Source organism: Ammospiza caudacuta, chromosome 22, assembly GCF_027887145.1.
Source record: "Ammospiza caudacuta isolate bAmmCau1 chromosome 22, bAmmCau1.pri, whole genome shotgun sequence".
In the NCBI taxonomy this organism is placed as follows: Eukaryota; Metazoa; Chordata; class Aves; order Passeriformes; family Passerellidae; genus Ammospiza; species Ammospiza caudacuta.
The window spans coordinates 9,116,085-9,136,267 of NC_080614.1; the positions used below are offsets into that span (position 1 = coordinate 9,116,085).

General features: G+C 46.7%; 1 protein-coding gene across 1 annotated transcript in view; it reads left to right on the forward strand.

Annotated features, from left to right (window-relative positions):
* CASZ1 (castor zinc finger 1) overlaps positions 1 to 20,183 on the forward strand; it is a 60,549-nt gene that overhangs the window by 35,054 nt on the left and 5,312 nt on the right. Inside the window, exons 7-17 of the mRNA XM_058818805.1 lie at positions 2,131 to 2,303; positions 3,009 to 3,874; positions 5,412 to 5,553; positions 6,704 to 6,767; positions 9,391 to 9,551; positions 12,501 to 12,623; positions 13,129 to 13,464; positions 14,125 to 14,323; positions 14,843 to 15,014; positions 16,536 to 16,684; positions 18,086 to 18,227. Of these exons, the coding sequence (XP_058674788.1) occupies positions 2,131 to 2,303; positions 3,009 to 3,874; positions 5,412 to 5,553; positions 6,704 to 6,767; positions 9,391 to 9,551; positions 12,501 to 12,623; positions 13,129 to 13,464; positions 14,125 to 14,323; positions 14,843 to 15,014; positions 16,536 to 16,684; positions 18,086 to 18,227 (2,527 nt within the window). The remainder of the gene's footprint in view (positions 1 to 2,130; positions 2,304 to 3,008; positions 3,875 to 5,411; positions 5,554 to 6,703; positions 6,768 to 9,390; positions 9,552 to 12,500; positions 12,624 to 13,128; positions 13,465 to 14,124; positions 14,324 to 14,842; positions 15,015 to 16,535; positions 16,685 to 18,085; positions 18,228 to 20,183) is intronic.

The window sequence follows — 20,183 nt, forward strand, 5'->3', positions numbered from 1 at the left end:
CAAATCTGATCTGTCCCTCCCTTGAAACCAGACTTTCTTGTGGCACATCTGCCCTTTAGCACTGGGTTAATTTCCTCCATAATCAATTTCTAAAGTAATTAAACCTTAATGTCACATATCTGCACTTAACACCCCTGGTTCTCCATGTCCTTTGCCGGTGGCATTCATGTGTGGTGCAGGCTGAGAGCTGTATTCCAGGGTTCAGCAGCAGTGGAGCCAGAGCTGGAGCTGCTGCAGAGATGTAGCTGTGATACCTTCACTGCTTTAGACATGAACACACCACATTGTTTGGGTCTTACCCTGATCATTCCTCAGGTTCAATGGTTTGACATGTACTCGTTTTAGTAGAATTGTGGCCTAAACCATTGCCCTGAAAATGTGCAGTTACAAGGAGAGTGATCAGCCAACCCTTGGTGACAGATTTTCTGGTCTGAAAAGTCAGGCTCACTTCCTGACCTGTCCCAGCAGTTTAAGACCCCAGTTAAAGTCACAAGGCCTTAATCACATGCTTAAATGCTTTGCTGGGATAGACTTCAGCATATGTTTAACTTGAAGCTTTCTGAAGTCAATGGGGCTGAAGCACATACTCAAATGTTAGGCATGCACTCAAGTTCTGTCCTGAATAGGGACTGGTTGAAGCATGTGCTTGCAGCATTTGATAAATTGGGAATTTCATGTGTCTTTCTCCTGAGGACTTTTTCTGTTAGCACTTCCATAATATTGGTTATTTAGTTTCTTCAGTTGAGCAGGGTGGGATTTGCTTGATTTCTTTTTTTCAGAGCACGAGGAGTGTTTCACAGCCTTGAGGCGCTCCAAGTTCAAATAGAGACCCTCGCTTACACAGCTATATATGGCTAATTCCATCCTGTGCCCACTGTCTTCCTGTAAAGTCATGCCCATGTAAGCAGTGCCTTACAGGAAAGGTGTCAGAATATAAACTCCCAATTAAAGAAAATACTGCTTAAATGGCAGAATTTGTGCCATCCATCACATGGGGTTTTTTTCTTTATGTCCATAATTGGTGTGGATAAAATTCAGTTAGTTGTTTATATAAACTGACATTTTTTTAGGCTTTCGCACCAAGAGCTGCATTGCAAATTATTCCTAAGGACGCTTTTGTTTAATTCTTTTTTTTAATGCCATGCAGGGCCTGTCTTTTTTCAAGGTGTCAGTGTGGAGAGAGAGAGGCTCTTTTATATTGGAAATAGCTGGAGATCCTTTTTATTTTTTTCTCCGGGTATTTGTCATGGGTTTTGTTATTGCCTGTTTGAATCAACCTGGGCTGAACTAAGGGGTGGTGTTTTCCTTCTCTTCATTTCTGAGATGGTGCAGGCATTGGCACATGTTGTGCTAGAAGAAAAGGAAAAAAATCCTCCCTCAGCAGGGCTGAGGACGTTTTCAGATTCCAGTGGGTTTTTACTCAATATGGCAAAGTTGCCCCGCTTTACCCAGAGGAAAGCAGGTTTTCAGCATTCCGTCCTCATCACAGCATTCTCATTCACTGCAAAAGTTTAAAATTATTGAGGTGGAAGTCCTGAACAGTGACAGGGTAAAAAAGTCACCAGTTTGCTAAAATCAGCTGAACATGGGGTTTAAGATTTGCTAGAATGAAACCATTTATTACAAGATCAAAAGACTGGTTGGCCTCATGTTGCACCAGCATGCCTTACCTCCCAGAAGGACTAAAGAAGTAAATAACTTTTTCCCACTCAATTTTGTATTCCCCAAATAGATGAAATCCTACTTTGTTCTGTGTCACTCCAAGATAACAAAAAGCAACAGCATCTGTTAGTGTTCTGTTCTCTTTAAGAGCAGAACCCTACTAACTGCTTCCCCAAGCAGGCATGCTTATCTGGAGCTGGTATTTTATCCCTCCAGTCCTCCCTTTTTTTCTTACTGGTTCATGCCCAGAGAGTTGGTTTCTGTTTGTTTTTTTTTTTTTTTTCACAACTGCTCTATGCTCTATCAGTCTTTAGATTGGGAATTAAAGTGATGACTTAATACCCCTAGGAGAAGCACACAAATGGAACTATTAAATGTGCGTGTGCTACCCATGTATTTATTGCTGCTGGTAATAATGTCAGGCTGTTAAACCGCTGTGCTGATGACTCCTCTTTGGGCCCGGGCTAGGTGGGTTGTAACAAGGTCTACACAAGCACCTCTGATGTGATGACCCACGAGAACTTCCACAAGAAGAACACGCAGCTCATCAACGACGGCTTCCAGCGGTTCCGTGCCACGGAGGACTGCGGCACCGTGGAATGCCAGTTCTACGGGCAGAAAACCACTCACTTCCACTGCAGGTGAGACAGCAGGGAGGGCAGGAGTCCTGCCTCACAGCTCTGTGGTCTGCTTGCCTCCCTCTGCCAAGTCATAATTCCCCAAGTATGCACGGGGACTTGATTTGCCCCGCTGTGACCTTCTCAGTATTGCTTCTGGGAGAACTCATATACCAGAGTAGATATGAATTCCAGGATTGTGCCACAGACCACTCTGAGGGCAGGAGTATGATCTGAGGAGAGGATACCCACTAGAAAACAGAGCCTAGAATAATTTGGGAAAGAGACCTCTTCAGAGTGCAACCGTGGGCCATTAATACACTGCTAATGGCACTTCCGTGGTAGGGTTCTCTCAGACAGCTCATCCCCTTTGGGGCCAGACTTAGCCTTCTGTACACAACTGCTCTTCTGGTTTTTTAGGTTTTCAGGAAGAGTAGGAAAGCACAGTTTGTACCTTAGTCCCCTTTACCTGCTGTTTTGTTGGAACTTTTAGTGGAGGGTGCCTGTATTCCCATGTTCCTGTGGCAGTTCCTCAGAGCGTAGTGAGCTTCCCAGCTCTCCCACATGGCAGCAAATCTGCTGGCCTGGGTGTCCCAGGTTAAGCCACAGACAGCCCCTGTGCAGCTGGGGCAGTTGTCTCATTACAGCCCCAGTCCTTGTCCTAGAGGGAGGTGGGACACAGCAGCTCTGCCATCACGGCCAACCACCCTCTCCTCGATGCCCTTGCAGGAGACCTGGGTGTACATTCACCTTCAAGAACAAGTGTGACATTGAGAAGCACAAGAGCTACCACATCAAAGATGATGCCTACGCCAAGGACGGCTTCAAGAAGTTCTACAAGTACGAGGAATGCAAGTATGAGGGCTGTGTCTACAGCAAGGCCACCAACCACTTCCACTGCATAAGGGCAGGCTGTGGTTTCACCTTCACCTCCACCAGCCAGATGACTTCCCATAAGCGCAAACACGAGCGCCGGCACATCCGCAGCTCAGGAGTGCTGGGCCTGCCTGCCTCGCTCCTGGGCTCCAAGGACAACGAGCAAGAGGAGTCCAGCAACGATGACCTCATCGACTTCTCTGCCATGAGCTCCAAGAACTCCAGCCTGAGTGCCTCCCCGACCAGTCAGCAGTCTTCCGTTTCTCTCATCGTCCCAGCTGCGCCCTCCTCTGCGGCTGAGCTTGCTTCCTCACAGGCCAAGTCTGCCAACAGCATGACACCAGCCACAAAGATCTCTGGCCTGCTTTCCCAGGCTCTTCCTAGCAATATTCCCTTGGCCCTGGCGCTCTCCAACTCGGCACTTCCTGGAACAGCTGGATCCTTCTTCCCCATCATCCCCAGTCGGGTCTCTACACCACTTCCTGCCAGTTCAGCTAATCTGATGACTGCTGGTTCTTCTGGCACCAACCCAGCATCATCTACTCCTACAGATTCCTCATCCCAGGCAGTTTCAGCATCTGGTGAGCCAGTGGCTACTTCTTCACCTGCTCCAGCAGCCTCTATAATGGAAAGGATCTCTGCTAGTAAGGGATTAATCTCTCCTATGATGGCCAGGCTGGCAGCAGCTGCACTCAAGCCCTCTGTGGCACTTGAAGCAGGTGAGTTACCTGATCATTTGTGACAGTGGTGGAGGCAGAGCAGTGCCTGGTGACTTGGAGGAGAGTGAATGAGAAGCCACCCAGTTGTCCATGGGACTGCATTTGGGAAGGGGATAGGAAAAGAAATTAAATGGGAGAATGAATTTGGTTGTGTCTGATTAACCCTTGAGGAAGGCAGTCATGCCAAGGTTTCCTGTGGCATGACTTCTGGCCCACATGGCCAGAAGAGAGGCAAGAAACGTTTCTGCCCATGAAAGGAGTAAGCTCTTACCAGAGCTGAATAGTGTTGCCATGTGTAATTGGCTACAGGCTGAAAAGAGAGAGGCACTCCATTAATTTGAAAATAGAAATTAAGAAAAAATACCTCAGCCAGTACTTGCAGGCTCTGCTGAGACTGTGTCAAGCTTTATCTAGGCCCAGTATTGATGATCCTGTAGCCCCTGGCCAGTTGTTTGCTGATCTGGGGGCTGTTCTGTGCTGAGCCAGCCCGGCCCTGGCAGCGCTGCCGATGGCCCCGGCTTCCCAGGAGGAACGGGGGAGTAGAAGGAAGTGATCTGATTAAAGAGGGAGGAGAACCTTCACATACTTTAAAAATTATTGTTTGAAAAATTGTTTCCTAAAGCAGAGAAAGGTCATTGAGGGAACTATTTTCCTTTATTTTTTAATAAAATGCTACTTGCTGTCTGAGAAGCAGCTCGCCGTCAGCTGTACTGCCGGAGGGTAAATTAATATTTTAGTCACTTGGGGATTGTGGAAAAAACCTCTGCAGACATGTTTCTGTCAGCAACTTTTTTTTCCCTCCTTTTTTCTTTGCCGTTTTTCCTAATTTTTTCGCTCCAATTTGTTCTCTTTTGTCCATTCCCCTCCCACCCTCCCTCCTTTTTTTCCCCTCTCCTCCTTTAATTTGAGTTCCCCTCTCACGGGCTCGGCACGGAGCCTCCTCCCGCCGAAGGAGCGGTCCCCGTTTTGCGGGGACGGCGGCGGCAGGCGGTCGGAGCCGGGGCTGTCACCTTGGATCGTCCCGGCGGGGCAGACGCTCCTGTGGGCAGGCGCACTGCCGGGCCGGCACTGTCGCTACGGCAACGCTGGGGCTGGGGACGAGCAAGGGGGCTTGACTAGCAGTCGAAAGCTGCCACATTGCCTCAGCATTAACAGAGTCTTTAATAAACGCTTAAGAGGCAGCCCCGCAAATTAGTTATGACAGTTTGTGCAGAGAATCAGGTCTCCCCCACGCTCCTTCCGCCCTTCTCCTTTAAAGGGCCCGTAGCCTGGACAACTTTGACATAATTTTGCAATAATTATCACTTGAAGAATTTCCACGCTGGAGTGGACGTCAGAACCCATCATGTCAACTTGGCAATAAACGTTGACCAGCAATCCCAGTACTTCCCTCCCCCCCAACACTTTTTCTTTGCTTTTTCCACTTAGGCACTGATGCCAGTGATTGAACTTAAATTATTTGCTATTGTAACCTCATTTTAGACCTATGTTTTTAATTTATTTTTTTGCACTTACTTTCACTGTGTTTCTTGAGCAGGTAATGGACAGCCAGCACCTCCCGGACGGTTCAATCCAGTCCAGGTGAAGCAGGAGCCTGCGGAGGCCATGGGACCCACGCCTGCCACCAGTCAGGACCCCTTGCAGGAGCACAGCTTGGACCTGAGTGTCAAGGACCACGGGTGAGAGAAGTGGGCAGGCAGGAGCACTCAGCACTTCCCACACCAGGCTTTGGGAAGTTCCCATACCTGTAAATTGAGAGGGCACAGCATGTTGGTGAAAGACAGCTTCACAGTGGTTGAGTTGAACACCCCAAAACTGGAGGCAGGCTCACTCTGCTCCCCATTCTCCAGGTGGTTTTTTGGGCTCACAAGCACCTGCTGACTCTTCAACAAGAGCTGCACTTCTTGTGCTCCCTTCTGAAAATCAAACCACTGGCAGAGCTGTTTTCACTTAGTCCTCTTGTCTGTTGCTGACTGAAACTGCACCACTGCCACACCTCAGCACACTCTTAGCAGCAGCACTTGCACTGCTGTAGTCTGTTGAATCAGGCCTAAGGAAAGCACATTCCAGAGAATCTGGGCTCACAAAACAGCTGGGTGTCAGGCTCACTCTGCTCTGGGTCTGGCGTGGGCTGCTCTACACTTATGGTGATGGTTGTGCAGGTGTGAACACACCTGTCTCAAAGCATGTGTCCCACTTGCCCAGCATCTCTGCTGAGAACAGGAGTGTTTGGGGATTGTGCTGTGTGGAAAAAGAGCAGAGGAACTGATCCTGGGGATAAGTGAGCTCCACTTTGACCTTTGTATCCATTCCTGTCCATACCTTATTTAAACAAGCCTCCCTTTGGCAGTCCAGCACTTGGAGCCAACTGCAGAGATCCTGAGGCTGCCATTCAGAACAGGATTGTGCCTTGCCTTCCTTACTGCCCAGGGGATCCCTGTCCCTGGCAGCGTGAGCCTTTGTCAGCATCCCCCCTGCTTTTGTGGTATTTTTGTGATAGTTCTGAAAATTCTAATGGGATGAAGGGGTAAAACCTGGGGGAGGTAATGAGGTAACAAATGAAGTGTGATGGAGTGGACACCAGGGGAAGAGGTCTGGCCCATTTAGCAGTTGAAAGATCTAAATTCTGCAGACCTCAGATCCTCTTTCTGTCCCTCTTGGCTATCCCAAGCAGGCGAGTTTGGCCTGCCCAGGGGAGGGCTGGCATCATTCCTTCCCCCTGGATGTAGCAGGTGAGGAGTGAGGCAGCCTGAAGGGAGGAGGATTAATCTCAGCGCTCCCAGTCCCTGCGCACATCTTAACTAAACCCTGTTGGTTTGTGTGTTTCAGTAATGAATCAAATGGCCACACAGTCTCAGCAAATTCATCTCTTTTATCCTCGCTTATGAATAAGGTAAGAGCCATCCATCAAACGCCTTTCATTCCCCCCACCAAGAGAAATTAAAGCTGCGATAGCGGGGAAGGGGGGGGGGAGAGATGCGTTTGTTTTTTAATGTTTTGCCTCTAATAAGATGAGTTTGTACCATTTAAATTTTGAGACCATTTTTCATCGGGTATAATTTCAGAGCCACTGCTTACGAATTAATTTAATGAACTGGCTGAAGAAATATATTGCCGCCTCTGACACCTTTTTTTTTCCCCATCCTTTCTAGACAGAGGAGAGCTCCAAAAGCTTTTCTTTCTTTTCTTTTCTTTTCTTTTCTTTTCTTTTCTTTTCTTTTCTTTTCTTTTCTTTTCTTTTCTTGTGGGGGGGTTTAGTTTTTTGGTTTGGGTTGGGTTTGTTTTTTTGTTTGTTTTTGTTTTCAGAACCTGGCAACTTCTATCTCACTTCCCTTTTATAGTTATTAATTTTGTTTATTTACTTAAAATAAAATAATTTTGTTTATTTGCTCTCCCTCCTTCATTTGGGGAGGGAGAGAATAATCTATATTTTTGAAAGAGAAGAAAAAATTAGAAGTTTTGAACCAAAATCATCAATTTCTGTCTTTCTGGTGTGAGTAATGATGTCTAACAGAGTCCCCTTTACTATGTCCTAGAATATTTATTTTAGATGATGCACAGTTTCTTTTTCCTTACTTTTTTGTTAAATTATACATCATCTCAAATGTATATTTCTCTTTCACATGATAAATTCTACTGTACCAAGATTAATTTTGTGGCTGTATATAACTGCTGTAGAGATCAGGGCACCCTTTGAGCCATGCTTTAATATTTTGCTATGTGATAGGTTTTATAGGCATTACTGTTGCCATCCCCTTGGCTCTGGGTGTTACATGCATCAAGGCCATATAACCCTCAAGAGAGGGCAAAGTGACTTTGCCTGGTAATCTCCCACCTCCTTTCTTTCTTATCACTGTTTTTCTCTGTGTTGTTTAATTTCTGCATTTATCCTTATGTCACTTTTCTCCTCCATTGGCTTTCTGTTACACTGGGGTTTCGATTTTCCCTTTTAAACCTAATTTCTTATTTGTTTTTTTGTGTTGTCCCTTTAGTATTTCCAAATATGCAGGTCTTTCTTTAGTGAGCAAATGTGTTTAGTAGCTCTGCTCTCTGGGGTCATGAGTCGTTCTGAAGGTCCCAGATCAGGGAAATTCTCTTTCAATGGAGACTTCACTTGAAAATCTCCAGGATAATATGTGATAAAAGTATATGTTTAGAATAAAGCATTTCTTTGTGTGCAGTCTGGCATAAGGTTCTTAAAGTTGTGCAAAGCAAATGTGGCACAGGTGCAAACTAGGAGTCAGGTTAAAGGACTGGATTAACCAGTGAGATAAACCAGCAAAGAGTAGAACCCACTGTGTGTGTGACTGATGGAACCAATTCCAAGACTAAAGATTGCAGAATCAAGCTTAGTTTGCTCAGGAAGACATCACACCTGCTTCTTCCTGTGGCTGCTGTCCATGGGGGAATCCTTCATTGTTTCTCCAGGAAGAAAGAACAGAAAAAAACTTTACAGAAATGGAATTACCAGTGGAAACCCACGACCTGAATTTCTGACTCCAGCCATAAAGAGTTGCAGTCTCCACACAGCAGCAGGGGCTTTACCTTCAGGGGGCATTAAGAGAGCCTCAAATAACCAGGATTCCTGAAGCCTATTGCAGTTTATTTAGGGGGTTGTCAGGCTTAATTAACTGATATTTATAAAGGGCTTTGAGACCCTCAAGTGGGTGGAGTTTCCAGTGCAAGTACTGGGCCCAATCCTGCATTTTATTCAGGCTGTGAAATTCACTGTTGTTACTGGAGGTAATTGAGAGCACAACAGAGAAAGAGTGAGTCTGGGAATCATGCATTTATTCTGAAAGAAAATTTTCCCTCTAAGCAGGCTTGAGTAACTTTATTTTTCTGTCCTGTACATTTTACACCAGGACCTCTAAACCTTCTCTGTGTAGATTCTATTTGAAGCCTTTCACACAATGCAGATTGTGAGACCAAGTCCTGCTTCATGGAGGATGTGTCCATTTAGCACAGAAGAGTGACACGATTTTATTATTGAAGTTAGTAAGAATTTTCCAGGGACTTGGGACAGAATTTTTCCCCAGTTGAATGAGATTTTCATCCTTCTACCCCTCACACATACATGGTGGTCACTTTAAAGGAGACATCCTTGTGGCTGGGATAAGATGACTGAATAAACTAGAGTTTACCAGTTCTGCCACCAGCAATTTGTAGGAGCTACCCAGGGCTGTTACTGTTGAAGCCCACACACCTTTTCCATAGTCAGCTAGGGGATGTGTCTCTTCACCTCAGTTTCCTCGTGGATAAAATAGACATGATGCTTCATTACTTTAAGAGATCCATGAAAAAATATTCAACAGGCACCTGAGTGCTTCATGATGGGTGGGTGGAAGAGGCAGAAGAGTGAGGTGTTACTGACTTTTGCTGATGCATTGAAGCAGCCTGCACTGACTTTTTGTCATCTTTTTCAGTCTTTGAAGACTCTGCTCTCTGTGGGACAGCCCTGAGGGTGGCTGTGTCTGTGTGCTGGGCTTGATGCAGTGTCTGTGCTCTTGTTCCAGATGTCCAAGACCAGTGCCAGCCTTGGCAACCTGCTGAACATTAAGACAGAAGGCGAAGGCAGCCAGGCTGGGGCTGGGGAGCCAAGCCAGTACCTGGGCAAGGCAGTGAAGGCTCTTGTCCAGGAGAAGCTCTCTGAGCCATGGAAGATGTACCTGCGCCGGTAAGAGAGCAGGGGCGAGGGGAAATGCTTCCTTTGCACTGTCTGACTCACTGGCTCACCCTGAACAGAGTTCTGTTGAGTTTAAGGGCCTAATTCTGTCAGACACTGATCACCCAGAGCACATTTAGCCCTTGGTGGTACCTACCTGCACTGGGTGTTAATGTCTGATAAGAAATATCTGTCCACATAGAATTATTTTGCAAAGGGGTGTTGAGAACCAGATACAAGCACAGATCTTCATGTAGTTCTGCTGTCCTGGACTTCACCTTAGGCTCCTCCTTATGACCCTGCAGTGCAAGCCCAGTGTAGCTGTGCCCTTGGCACTGCACCTGTGTGAGACCATGGCCACTTACTGCACACAGGCCACTGGTGCCTTGGCATGCTTCCTGGGGCATTTCACCTGAAACTAAACAAGTTTGGGGATGTAGAGGCATGGGAATAAGGAAAAGAGTATGGGAGCTGGAATGATTTCTGCTGCTTTTATTGTAGGAAAGGAGACTCAAAAAGAAAATGGAGCAGGTACAAAGCTCACCCACACACAGACACATGCACATCCACGCCCAGACAGACACGTGCTCTGAGGGCACACAGATACACCCAGGCAGACACATACACACAGAGTCACTTACAAATGCCAGTGCACACTTTGTAATCAAAGGCTTTAATGGGGAGCACTAGAAAATCTTCTGGTCCATCAGCCCCTGGCTGGTGTGAGGTCCTTCCTGGCAGTGCATTTGCATTTGTCTGCTCTGGTTGTAATGGTGCCAGGCAGTGTGGCTATTTGCTTGTCTCTTACCACCAAGTAAGTTTCAGTGTCACAACCTTTCCCATGGTGTGCTGCCTGAATTCCACTTCTCGTAGTTTGGTTGCAGCTGTTTGTATCCCCTTGAACCACAGCAGATCATCCCTCTCTGCAGCTGGAGTTCAGCCCCTTCAGACAGTCCCAAACTTTCAGCATTCCATTTAACCAGGCCTACTTGCCTCCTTTAATCTGACTCTGGATTAGTCCCTTGTGCCTGTGGGTCCTGTTGCTTTGCTGTTGTTCCCTGGATGGGGCAGAATTGTCCCCCTCCCGACAGAACAAGCCTCCTGCCCCCCAACAGGCAGCTCAGAATTCGTTTGTATCCACACAGAATAATGTCTAGTACCACGTTTATCATCCTCTGTGACACAGAATTGCTTTCAAAGTTGTTTAGTGAGTCCCCAGTGTATAAAACATGCCCACACCCACGTGTATTTGTTGTGTGTTTCCAAACACGATTCTCCTGTTCTGAACGCTCCCCCTTGTCTTGCTGAACCTCTCTGTGCTCTTTTCCCCCTCTTGCACTGTTATTGCCACCTCCTCCCAGTTTAGTATCTTTGTGAATTTCATAAACACGCTGTTTACTCCTAGATTACTAATTAAGATGTTAAATAAACTCAGACTAACCCAAGTCCTCCTCTCAGCACTCACACAATGCCTCCTCCTCCCAGCTCAGTGTGGTGCTGGTTGTCATCAGCCTTTGTTTATGGTCCCTCAGCCAGTTTCAAGCCATGAGGTGGCATTACATCCAGGCCAATTGGAATTCATTCTAAGCATATGCAAGACTGAATCAAATGCTTTACTAAAATCCAAATATATTGCATCCCTTCATCCACTAATTTTGTAATTCTATCAAAAAAAGCAATTAAATTTGTCTGGCAAGATTTATTCTTTATAATCCTGATGCTGTTTATTGCTCATGGTTCCTTTATCCTCTAGATGTTTAATGATTTTCTCCTCCCTCTTAATATTTGTTCCATTACTTTACTAGAAGGAGAAGTTAAGGCCAGAGGTATGATAATTGCCAAAGATGACTTGTCTTTTCTTTTTCCCCTCAAAGAACCAGTACCTTGACTGTTTAATTTCTTTTTTTTTTTTCCACTTATGTAGTACCTCCCACTTCTCTATGGCTTAAAAACCAGCAAATGGTAATGTAATCAGTTTGGGAGTTAATTTCCATTGCACTTCAGGACATACATCATCCAGACTGACTGATTTGTATTTTTCGAATGAGTCCCTTTATCTGCTCTTCTAGAAGGTCTTCACTACATCCCAAATTCTTTGCTTTGTCTTTAGTTTCCTCATCCAAAGCAAATTTTACAATGCAGCCATTTTTGACTCATCACCTCCCTTTTTGTGGGAGGCCTTCTCTCTAGGCTCAGCACTTCTTGTCTCTGATGAAACAGCCCCTTTAGTCTGCAATAACGTGCTTTCTTCCCTCTTACCCCACAATTACTTTCCTTCCTTTTCTCCCTGCAAGCCATAACTGACAGCGCACGTTGTACATCCACAGACCTTCCTTCTCCAGTACAAGTTTTTTCTCTTTCCTTTACCCTCCCTTTGGTGAGAGGTCCCTCCTGGGACCATACAGGCTGCTGTTTGTTTCTTGCTTTCCTGCTCATCAGAGCAACTGTAGTTTGTTGTACCTTAATTATGCAACATTCCCTTGTTAAGTTTCAAATCCTTCCTGCCAGTGTTTCTTGCTTGTTTTCTTGATTCCCTGTGATTCTGGAGTTTCCTGAAATCACAGGTATTTGTGCTGCACTTACAAAGTCCAGAGAATCTCAGCAGTGGGTGAGCAGCGACACCACGCTGAGCTGGTTTTGCCCTCTTGGCCATTTGCTCCAAGATGGCACAAGACATATCTTGGATAACGTGGTGGGTTTTGCTCTGGGCTTTGCATGGCAGAGTTGTTGTTCTGTACATCAGGGATGGTGCTGTGCAGTATTTCTGTAATTGCTGCTTAGAGGATGCTTCATCTCTCCCATCTGAGAGATGCCCTCCTATCCAGGGGTGGATTCTGGATCTAGAATTACTGTTGTTTGTGGGAATGCTAATAGAGTTGTAAATACAGAAATAATGTCTGTTCCAACTCCACTTCTCTCCTGGGGCCTTTTCTGAGATGTCTGCTTGTCTGCTTTGGCCAGGTTTGGTACCAAGGATTTCTGTGATGCCCAGTGTGACTTCCTGCACAAGGTGCATTTCCACTGCGTGGTGGAGGAATGTGGAGCCCTCTTCAGCACCCTGGATGGAGCCATCAAGCACGCCAAGTGAGTGGGAGAGCAGGGGGCAGGGAAAGCCCTGCAGTTCAGGAGCACCCCAGGTGCCTTTTGAGGCAATGGAATGTCCCAGTAAAGAATGAGTAAGGCTTCCATGAGTGTGGCCATTCACTTGCCTGAGTCTGCAGGGGTTGTTGCAGATTTTAACACAGATCTGCTAGCATGGTTGGTGTCTCCTGTTGGATGCTTCCCTGTGAGCAGGAAATGTCTGGCTTCTCCCAGCAGCCCTGGGAAGCTGCCCCACAGCTATTCTCAGTGGCTGCAGTGATTCTGGAATTTCTCTAATTTTAAGGTTTGGCACCTGTCTCCACCCATCCTAATGATTCCCCTTCTCTTCATTGATGATTTTAGGATGGGCCTAAGTCTTACTTCAAAGTCTGCAGAGCCCCTTTTAGGATTTATCCACACCAATTTGTTGCCACATTCTTGTTGGTGTTTAATCAAATTACATGAAATGGTCAAGGATTTATGTCTGAATTGGTGTCGTGTTTTGCAGTTTTCACTTCCGAACTGAAGGTGGAACTGTGAAAAGCAACTCTGAGTCTCCCTTCTCAACTGCTGCAGAGAATAAAGCTTCACTGGCCCCTTCATCACCATCTGCTGCTTCTGCCACCATGGCCAGTGCTCCTGCCCTTGAGGTGCCCACTCCCAATCCAGCTGCTATGCCCTCTGCTCCCACACTACTTGCTTGGAAACAGCTGGCTTCAACCATACCCCAGATGCCTCAGATCCCAGCATCAGTGCCTAACCTGGCAGCTTCACCCTTGGCAACGACTTCCCTGGAGAATGCCAAGCCTCAGGTCAAACCTGGATTTCTTCAGTTCCAGGAGAAGTAAGTTTGAGCTACCATTTGCCTCCTTCTGTCCTCCCCAGCCAACCTTTCCTCAGAGCTGCAATACCACACTTCTGCTCACCCACTGAGAAACCTGCCCAGAAAGTACTCTGGGCTTGGCTTCACAGAAAAATTATTTCTGTGAAGTCTAGGAAATACTTTAAGGTTTTTGGGTGCATCTGAGAACAATTTTAAGCATGAGTTTAGAAGATAAATAAACTTGGTGATCTATTTATCACTGATGCCTGTTTTGTCCCTTGTGAGAGCTGTGCAGAATTAGAGGTGTCTTTGCAGAATGTTTGACAATAAAGGGTTATTGGGCCAGAATTTCGTGCCCTGAGTGGGGGTGGAAGGCACCAAACCCATTAGCTGAGAGAGGGGCAGTGCTGGTCTTGTCAGATCAGGGGAGCCCTGGCATCCTGCAGTGGCCACGCTCAAGAGTTGTGTTTCCTTTGAACTTTAAATTGGAAAAGTGGAATTGTAGGAATTGTAGTAGTGTTGCCAGCCTCAATTTCCCTGAAGAGGAAGGTAGCTATGGGAAATCTGTGGGCCATGTTTGGAACAGAGGCTTCAGCTGGGCTCCCCTTGAATTAAATCTTGGCAAAGAAACAAATGTGTGAAATGAGTGAAGGTGATGATTGTGTTTTGGATGTGTTCCAGTGATCCCTGCTTGGCAACAGACTGCAAGTACGCCAACAAATTCCACTTCCACTGTCTCTTTGGGAACTGCAAGTATGTGTGCAAAACCTCTGGCAAAGCAGAATCCCACTGCCTGGACCACATCAACCCCAACAATAATCTGGTGAATGTGCGAGACCAGTTTGCTTACTACTCCCTGCAGTGTCTCTGTCCAAACCAGGTAAGAGCCATTCCAGAGCAGTGTTCTGGCAGGACTGGGGAGCAGGAGATGAAGGATCAGGTAGACTGACTCTCCAGCAGGAAGTGAGGCTGTGTGTGGCTTTATTGGCGTTACTACAGAACCATGGAAGTCATAATTATGTGGTCTGGAAAAACATTTGGGTTTTATCAAATGGGAAATCATGATGCTTTTGTGTATTTTTGACTTGGGTGAAGTGGACAAGGGAATAAGAATAATCTGAGAGACATAAGATGAAATAGAATAAAGATCTGTGATGAATCCAGGGAAAGCCATGAGTAAGCTTTGAGATATCTCAACAGAGAATAGTGTATTACAGAGTACACGACAGCAATGTAAAAAGACTCGAAAGAGAACAAGATGCAGGGCAGGTTGTGGAAGATAAGATGGGATCTGGAGTATCAGTGCAGGCCCCTGTGCCACATCAGAGGGGTCAGCACTAGCAGCAGGCAGTTGGGAGTGCATTTGTTTAGAGCCCCATCCCTGTGTGCTCCCCTGCAGCACTGTGAGTTCCGCATGCGAGGCCATTACCACTGCCTGCGCCCCGGCTGCTTCTTCGTCACCAACATCACCACCAAGCTGCCCTGGCACGTCAAAAAGCACGAGAAGGCAGAGAGGAGGGCAGCCAACGGCTTCAAGTATTTCACCAAGCGGGAAGAATGTGGCAGACTAGGTGAGTTTTGCTCAGTTTCTCGTGTGGCGTGTCCCACGTCCAGGCCAAGCATGTTGTAAGTCAGAACCTGCACGTTATGCTTAAGAGGTATTTGGTCATTAAATCACTAAACAAGAAAGGCAACAAAACATAAAGCAGTTCTTGGTCTGTCTGGTTGAAGCATGTTTTCACAAATAGACTCAAGCTAAATTAATAGAGACTGTACTATACAGAATTGTATATACGAATTTGTCTGGACATAAAGCTTCCTCTTTTTTCTTCTTTTTATCTAATTGTCAAAGCCTTTTTGTGTGTGTGTTTGCTGTTTGGCACTCTGCACGTGTCATCAGCGTTTGGTTTGGGAGGGATGGGGTGCGTGGGGTACCTGCATCCAGCACCATGTGCATTTGTGGGCTGGCCCTGCTGTGCAGTGGACACACATTTAGCCAGCACCCTGCGTTTGCCTGCATAGATAGAGGTGGCTTGGTGGGATGGTGTAGGTGTGTATGGTTTTACCAACATGTGGACTCATTTCTGCGTGTGTACATCCCTGGGGTTTATGTTGTGCATTTATAGACAGCAGGTGCAGAAAGCACTGGCCTGTTTTAAGGGCTGTGAATGTTTCTGAAGAAACATGATAGGTATTTTCAATGTATGTTTCTGTGTGTAGAATTGTGTAAGTGTGCATGACTGGGGAGAGAGAGGTGAAACATACATATATAAATAAAGGTGGATGGCTGTAGATAGATGAGTAAAAAAGTGAGCCTGTCTGAAGGTCTCTACCTCTGTGCATATGGCAAGGGAGGATGGAAAACAGCAGATCCTGATCACTGATGTAGCTGTGTTTGAGCTATGACAAGCCACTGTCTCTCAGCTCTGCAGTGTGGCTGTTTGGGATTGTCCCTTCACGGTTTGTGCTCGCCTGGCACGCGTGGCTGTGGCCACAAGGAGCAGAACGTGTGGAGTGCTCTGTGCCAGAACCCAGAGGAATTGCTGTTGTTCAGTAGCTGCCCCTATTGCACAACAGCTTTGGAGTGGCAATAAACACTTCTGGCTCATTCCTGTCTAACCAGAGCACACACACTGTCCAGACCTAGAGTTGATATGAGACTGGTGTTCTGAGAGCACAGTTAGAGGGGGGAAAAAAAAGAACTTTTCATTTCTAATCTAATTATGAGCATGTATTTTGATTGCAGTTTCTGTGATACAGCTAAATGTCCTGGTTTTGTTCTTGTTGTAAAAGAAAAGGCACTAGCTAAGACTGAAGAGCATTAGGCACTACCAGATGTAATGGCAATGTTCCTTCCTTTATAATGGCACAAAGAGGGATGGGACTAGGCTGAGCTCTTAGATCTCTGTACACTGTAATCCTCTCTTGCAGTTGCTCAGCAGGCAGTAGATTGTGAGTTTGGTTTTTTTCATTAAGACTGTTCCTGAATAACCCATGGCCACTGATAATGTTCTTTCCAATCATCTTCCCGCTGGTCCTGCTCCCTCTCAGAACCTTCATGTGCAACATAAATGTGGGTTTTGTGTCTGCAGGCTGCAAATACAACCAGGTGAACAGCCACTTCCACTGCATCCGAGAGGGCTGCCAGTTCTCCTTCCTGCTCAAGCACCAAATGACATCCCATGCCAGGAAGCACATGAGGAGGATGCTGGGGAAGAACTTTGATCGTGTTCCTACTCAGGTAACACCTCTTTGTTGAAGCTGTAGATGAGTAAAGATGATAAGCATTGATTGCAAAGCATTGCTTAGTGCAAACAGTTTTTCCTTGTGAATTTGCAGAAAAATATTGAGAAGGATAACACTGAAATACTCATATTTACAACTTGCACTCTCTCCCAGCTCTTTCAATATATACAGTTGGCTTATTAAAATTAACGTGCTTAGGATATGGAGGAATTGAATGTGCTGGTTAAAGCAGATATTTCCTGTTACATATAAAGAATTTACCTAGGATGGGAGAAATACCAATCTTGACATTTCTCTTCCTTTATTGATGTGGATTTAGTTGGGGCATTCCCTCTCCTCTCTCAGGAAGTAGCAGAGTGATGCAATTGCTGCTTTACTAAGACAGAGAGCAGCTGGCAGATTAGGTGTGGAATGGAAGAGTTTCAGCTGCAGCACTGAGCTGCTGCTCCAAAGGACAGCATCCCTGCCACCTCTCACTTGCTCTTATCCTTTAGTTGTTTCATCTGCCATTGATTTGATAGATGAAACAAGCTGTCTTTATTTAAATGCCTGTGGCTGATCTGACCCTAAGAACATCATCTGGTGTATGGAAATCAGAAGAGACCATCTGTAGAAGCAAGATGAGAACCCTCTTTCATTCCACAACATGGGAATAAGAGGTCCCTGTTAGTTATTAACTACTGCCAGTAAGTGAACTGTTCAAGTCTAGTGCTGTTGGATTTAAGGAGTTCACAGATGCTGAGGAACTGGTGTTGCTGTTGTGGCAGCTTTTGGTCTCTAATAAAAAGTTTAGGTACAAGAATCAGACTTAGGAAGATTCAACAAAAAATTTGTCTTCACTACTCTTCTAGCACATGCTGAGTCTAACCCTAAGAATTGTAGTGCACACTGGGCAGAAAATGCTGTGTTTAACCTGCATCTTTCAGGGGCTCAGCACTGAGCTCAGGCATGGTTCCAGCATCTGACTGCAGCAGGACCCCCAGGGTGAGGGGGCAATGCCAACATTAACACCTCCTCTTTGGGAACACATCAGAAGCCACACACCAGGATGCTGGTGCCAAGATTAACACTCCCAGCTCCCCAGTGCAGCACAATTCACATACCAGGGTGCCTGTGCCAGCTTCAATGCTCTGAGCTCCAGGAGGAGTCCTGCTCTGGCCCCAGTGCCACGGGTTCCATCACAAGCACGTGCCAGCCATGCCCCACGAGCTGTGGCAGAGGGAGATAAACGTGCAGACAGATGGGTTTGGTCCTGGTGTCTTGCTTTTGGTGTGAAAGTCCCCGTCCTGTTTTCCTGCTGCAGGTTATTGGCCACACTCCAAGAAATGAAAATCTCCCCCAGGTTGGCAGCATGGCACCCAGCCCAGCCTCATCAGGAACCCCAGCTTCCTTTCAGGGACCCCCAAGCATGATGGACACTGAAACAGAAGAGTACATGGATTACACTGGCTGCAGCCCTGGGGGCATCTCCTCTGAGTCCTCCAACATGGACCGCAGCTGCTCCAGCACTCCCGTGGGCAATGAGAGTACATCAGCAGGTAAGGGAGAGGCTGTGTGTGAAAGGGATCCCCAGCTGCCTGCTCTCCTGGCAGATAAACTCATCAAAAGAGGCCAAGGGACAGTTGCACCCTAAAATACACACTGTGCCAACTTGAGTAGTGCCTCACACTAATCCAGCTCTCTCCAGCACCTGAGAGAAGAGGTCCATCAAAATATATACCTCAAGTATCCAGGAACATAGCAGTATACCTTTGTCCTCCCATTAAGAGAGGTTTTTATCCTGGGTCTTGGAGTTGGGTATATTTTACTAGTTGACTTTTAAAAAAAAGAAAAAAAGAACAGAAAAAAAGAGCTGTGGGCCCCTTCTGTACTTGGAATTTTCTGTGGTACCTCTTTGTATTTCCTCAAGCAGCATCCAAAGTCAGGCATTTATTGTACTGGTGAAGTACAACAGCAGATTGACATACACAGGGGATAAAACCTATCACATCTTCAGAAAGCCACATCTAAAAGCAGCTCCCTGAGCTCCCTTCCTCACCCAAGAACTCTTGTTCCACTTTGTGCAGTTGCACAGAGCAGTCCCCCTTCATCCCCTCTTTTGGAAAGCAAGTTCCTGCCCTGTTTGCCAGGATCATGCAGATCATCTCCCCCTGCCCTGCATTACAGGCTCAACTCACCAGGAGTCAGATACCTGGTAGGAATTCTGCCATCATAGAGTGATGACCAGGGGTCTCTCAGCTGTACCTTCCCAGGGTTTAGTGGGATATTCTGCATAGGCTGCCTCAGTTTGCTTTAATTCCATACACATTTTCCTAGTTTTCTTCCCCACCCCCCCCAGTTAAAGGCCACCACAGCAGTCAGGTTGTAGGAGCACTGCTGGGTTGTGGCACTGGCCCCACGACATTATGGCACCTCCAGAGGGTTCTGTGGGGCACTGGTTCCTGGCACACTCTTCTGTGCCAGTTGTGGCCCAGGTGTAGGAAATGCCCCCACTGCTCTCCAGGCAGGGAGCAGCTCCACCTGCCCCAGGAGCCAGAGCACCCTTTCAGCTGGGAACTGAAGCAGGCAGCAGCCCTACAGATGAGCAAGGAGCAGAATGACCAAATGAATCCAGAATTCCTGCCTGAAAGCCTGTGTCTCTTCCCCCATGCCATAAAGGCACCTTACCTCCTGCAGAGACAACTCTCCTCTTCCTGGTGCTGTCAATTCCTCACCTTCTGTTTCTTCTCTGTTGCAGTTCTGTTTCATACATTTGTGAATGTATTTTCCATTTCCATCGTATTGCTTCTGCTCTTGGGTTCTCATTTCAGTTCTTTTGTTTCTTGGTTTTTTTGGGGTTTTTTGTTTGGTTCTGTTTTATCGTTTTTTCCTTTCTTTTCCTTTTTTTCCTTTTTTTTTTTTTTTTTTCCTGCTTTTTTTTTTTCTCTCCACATTCTCCAGGCTGCCTGGCTCCTTCTACCGCTCCTGCCGCTGCCGATGATGCCACCCACACTGCAGCACAGCCTCCACCACCATCTCTGCCTCCATCTTTCTCACAAGCCCTGCTTAGGTCTCCCCTGCCCACCCTGCCCTACCTGTTCTCTCCCTCGTGTCTCTCGTACTCCCTGCTCAGTGCCACGCTGGGAGCCAGCAGAGGCATTGCCATGCCTGCCGCCAGCACCGCTGGGTTCTCGCCCATCGTTGCCACTCCAACTCCAGTAAAAAGTGACGTTCCCTTAGTGCAGGATGCAGCAGGTAACACTTGTTTGCTTTCTCTCCGTGTCCCGTGCCCAGCTCTGTCCCCTCTCACCCTGCCCACGGTTTTGCCCTGCGCCTTTGGGCAGGCAGAGCAGCAGAGGTCACTCTGTGCCTTGGCAGGTGTTACCCCAGGGCCCGTCCGTGCCTGCTCCTTTTCCTTGCTGACACAGTAACCAAGGGGAAGCAAACCACAGCAAACCATTCACGGGCATTTGGATGAATGACTGAGAGCAATTGCCACCAGTTCCTAACTATGA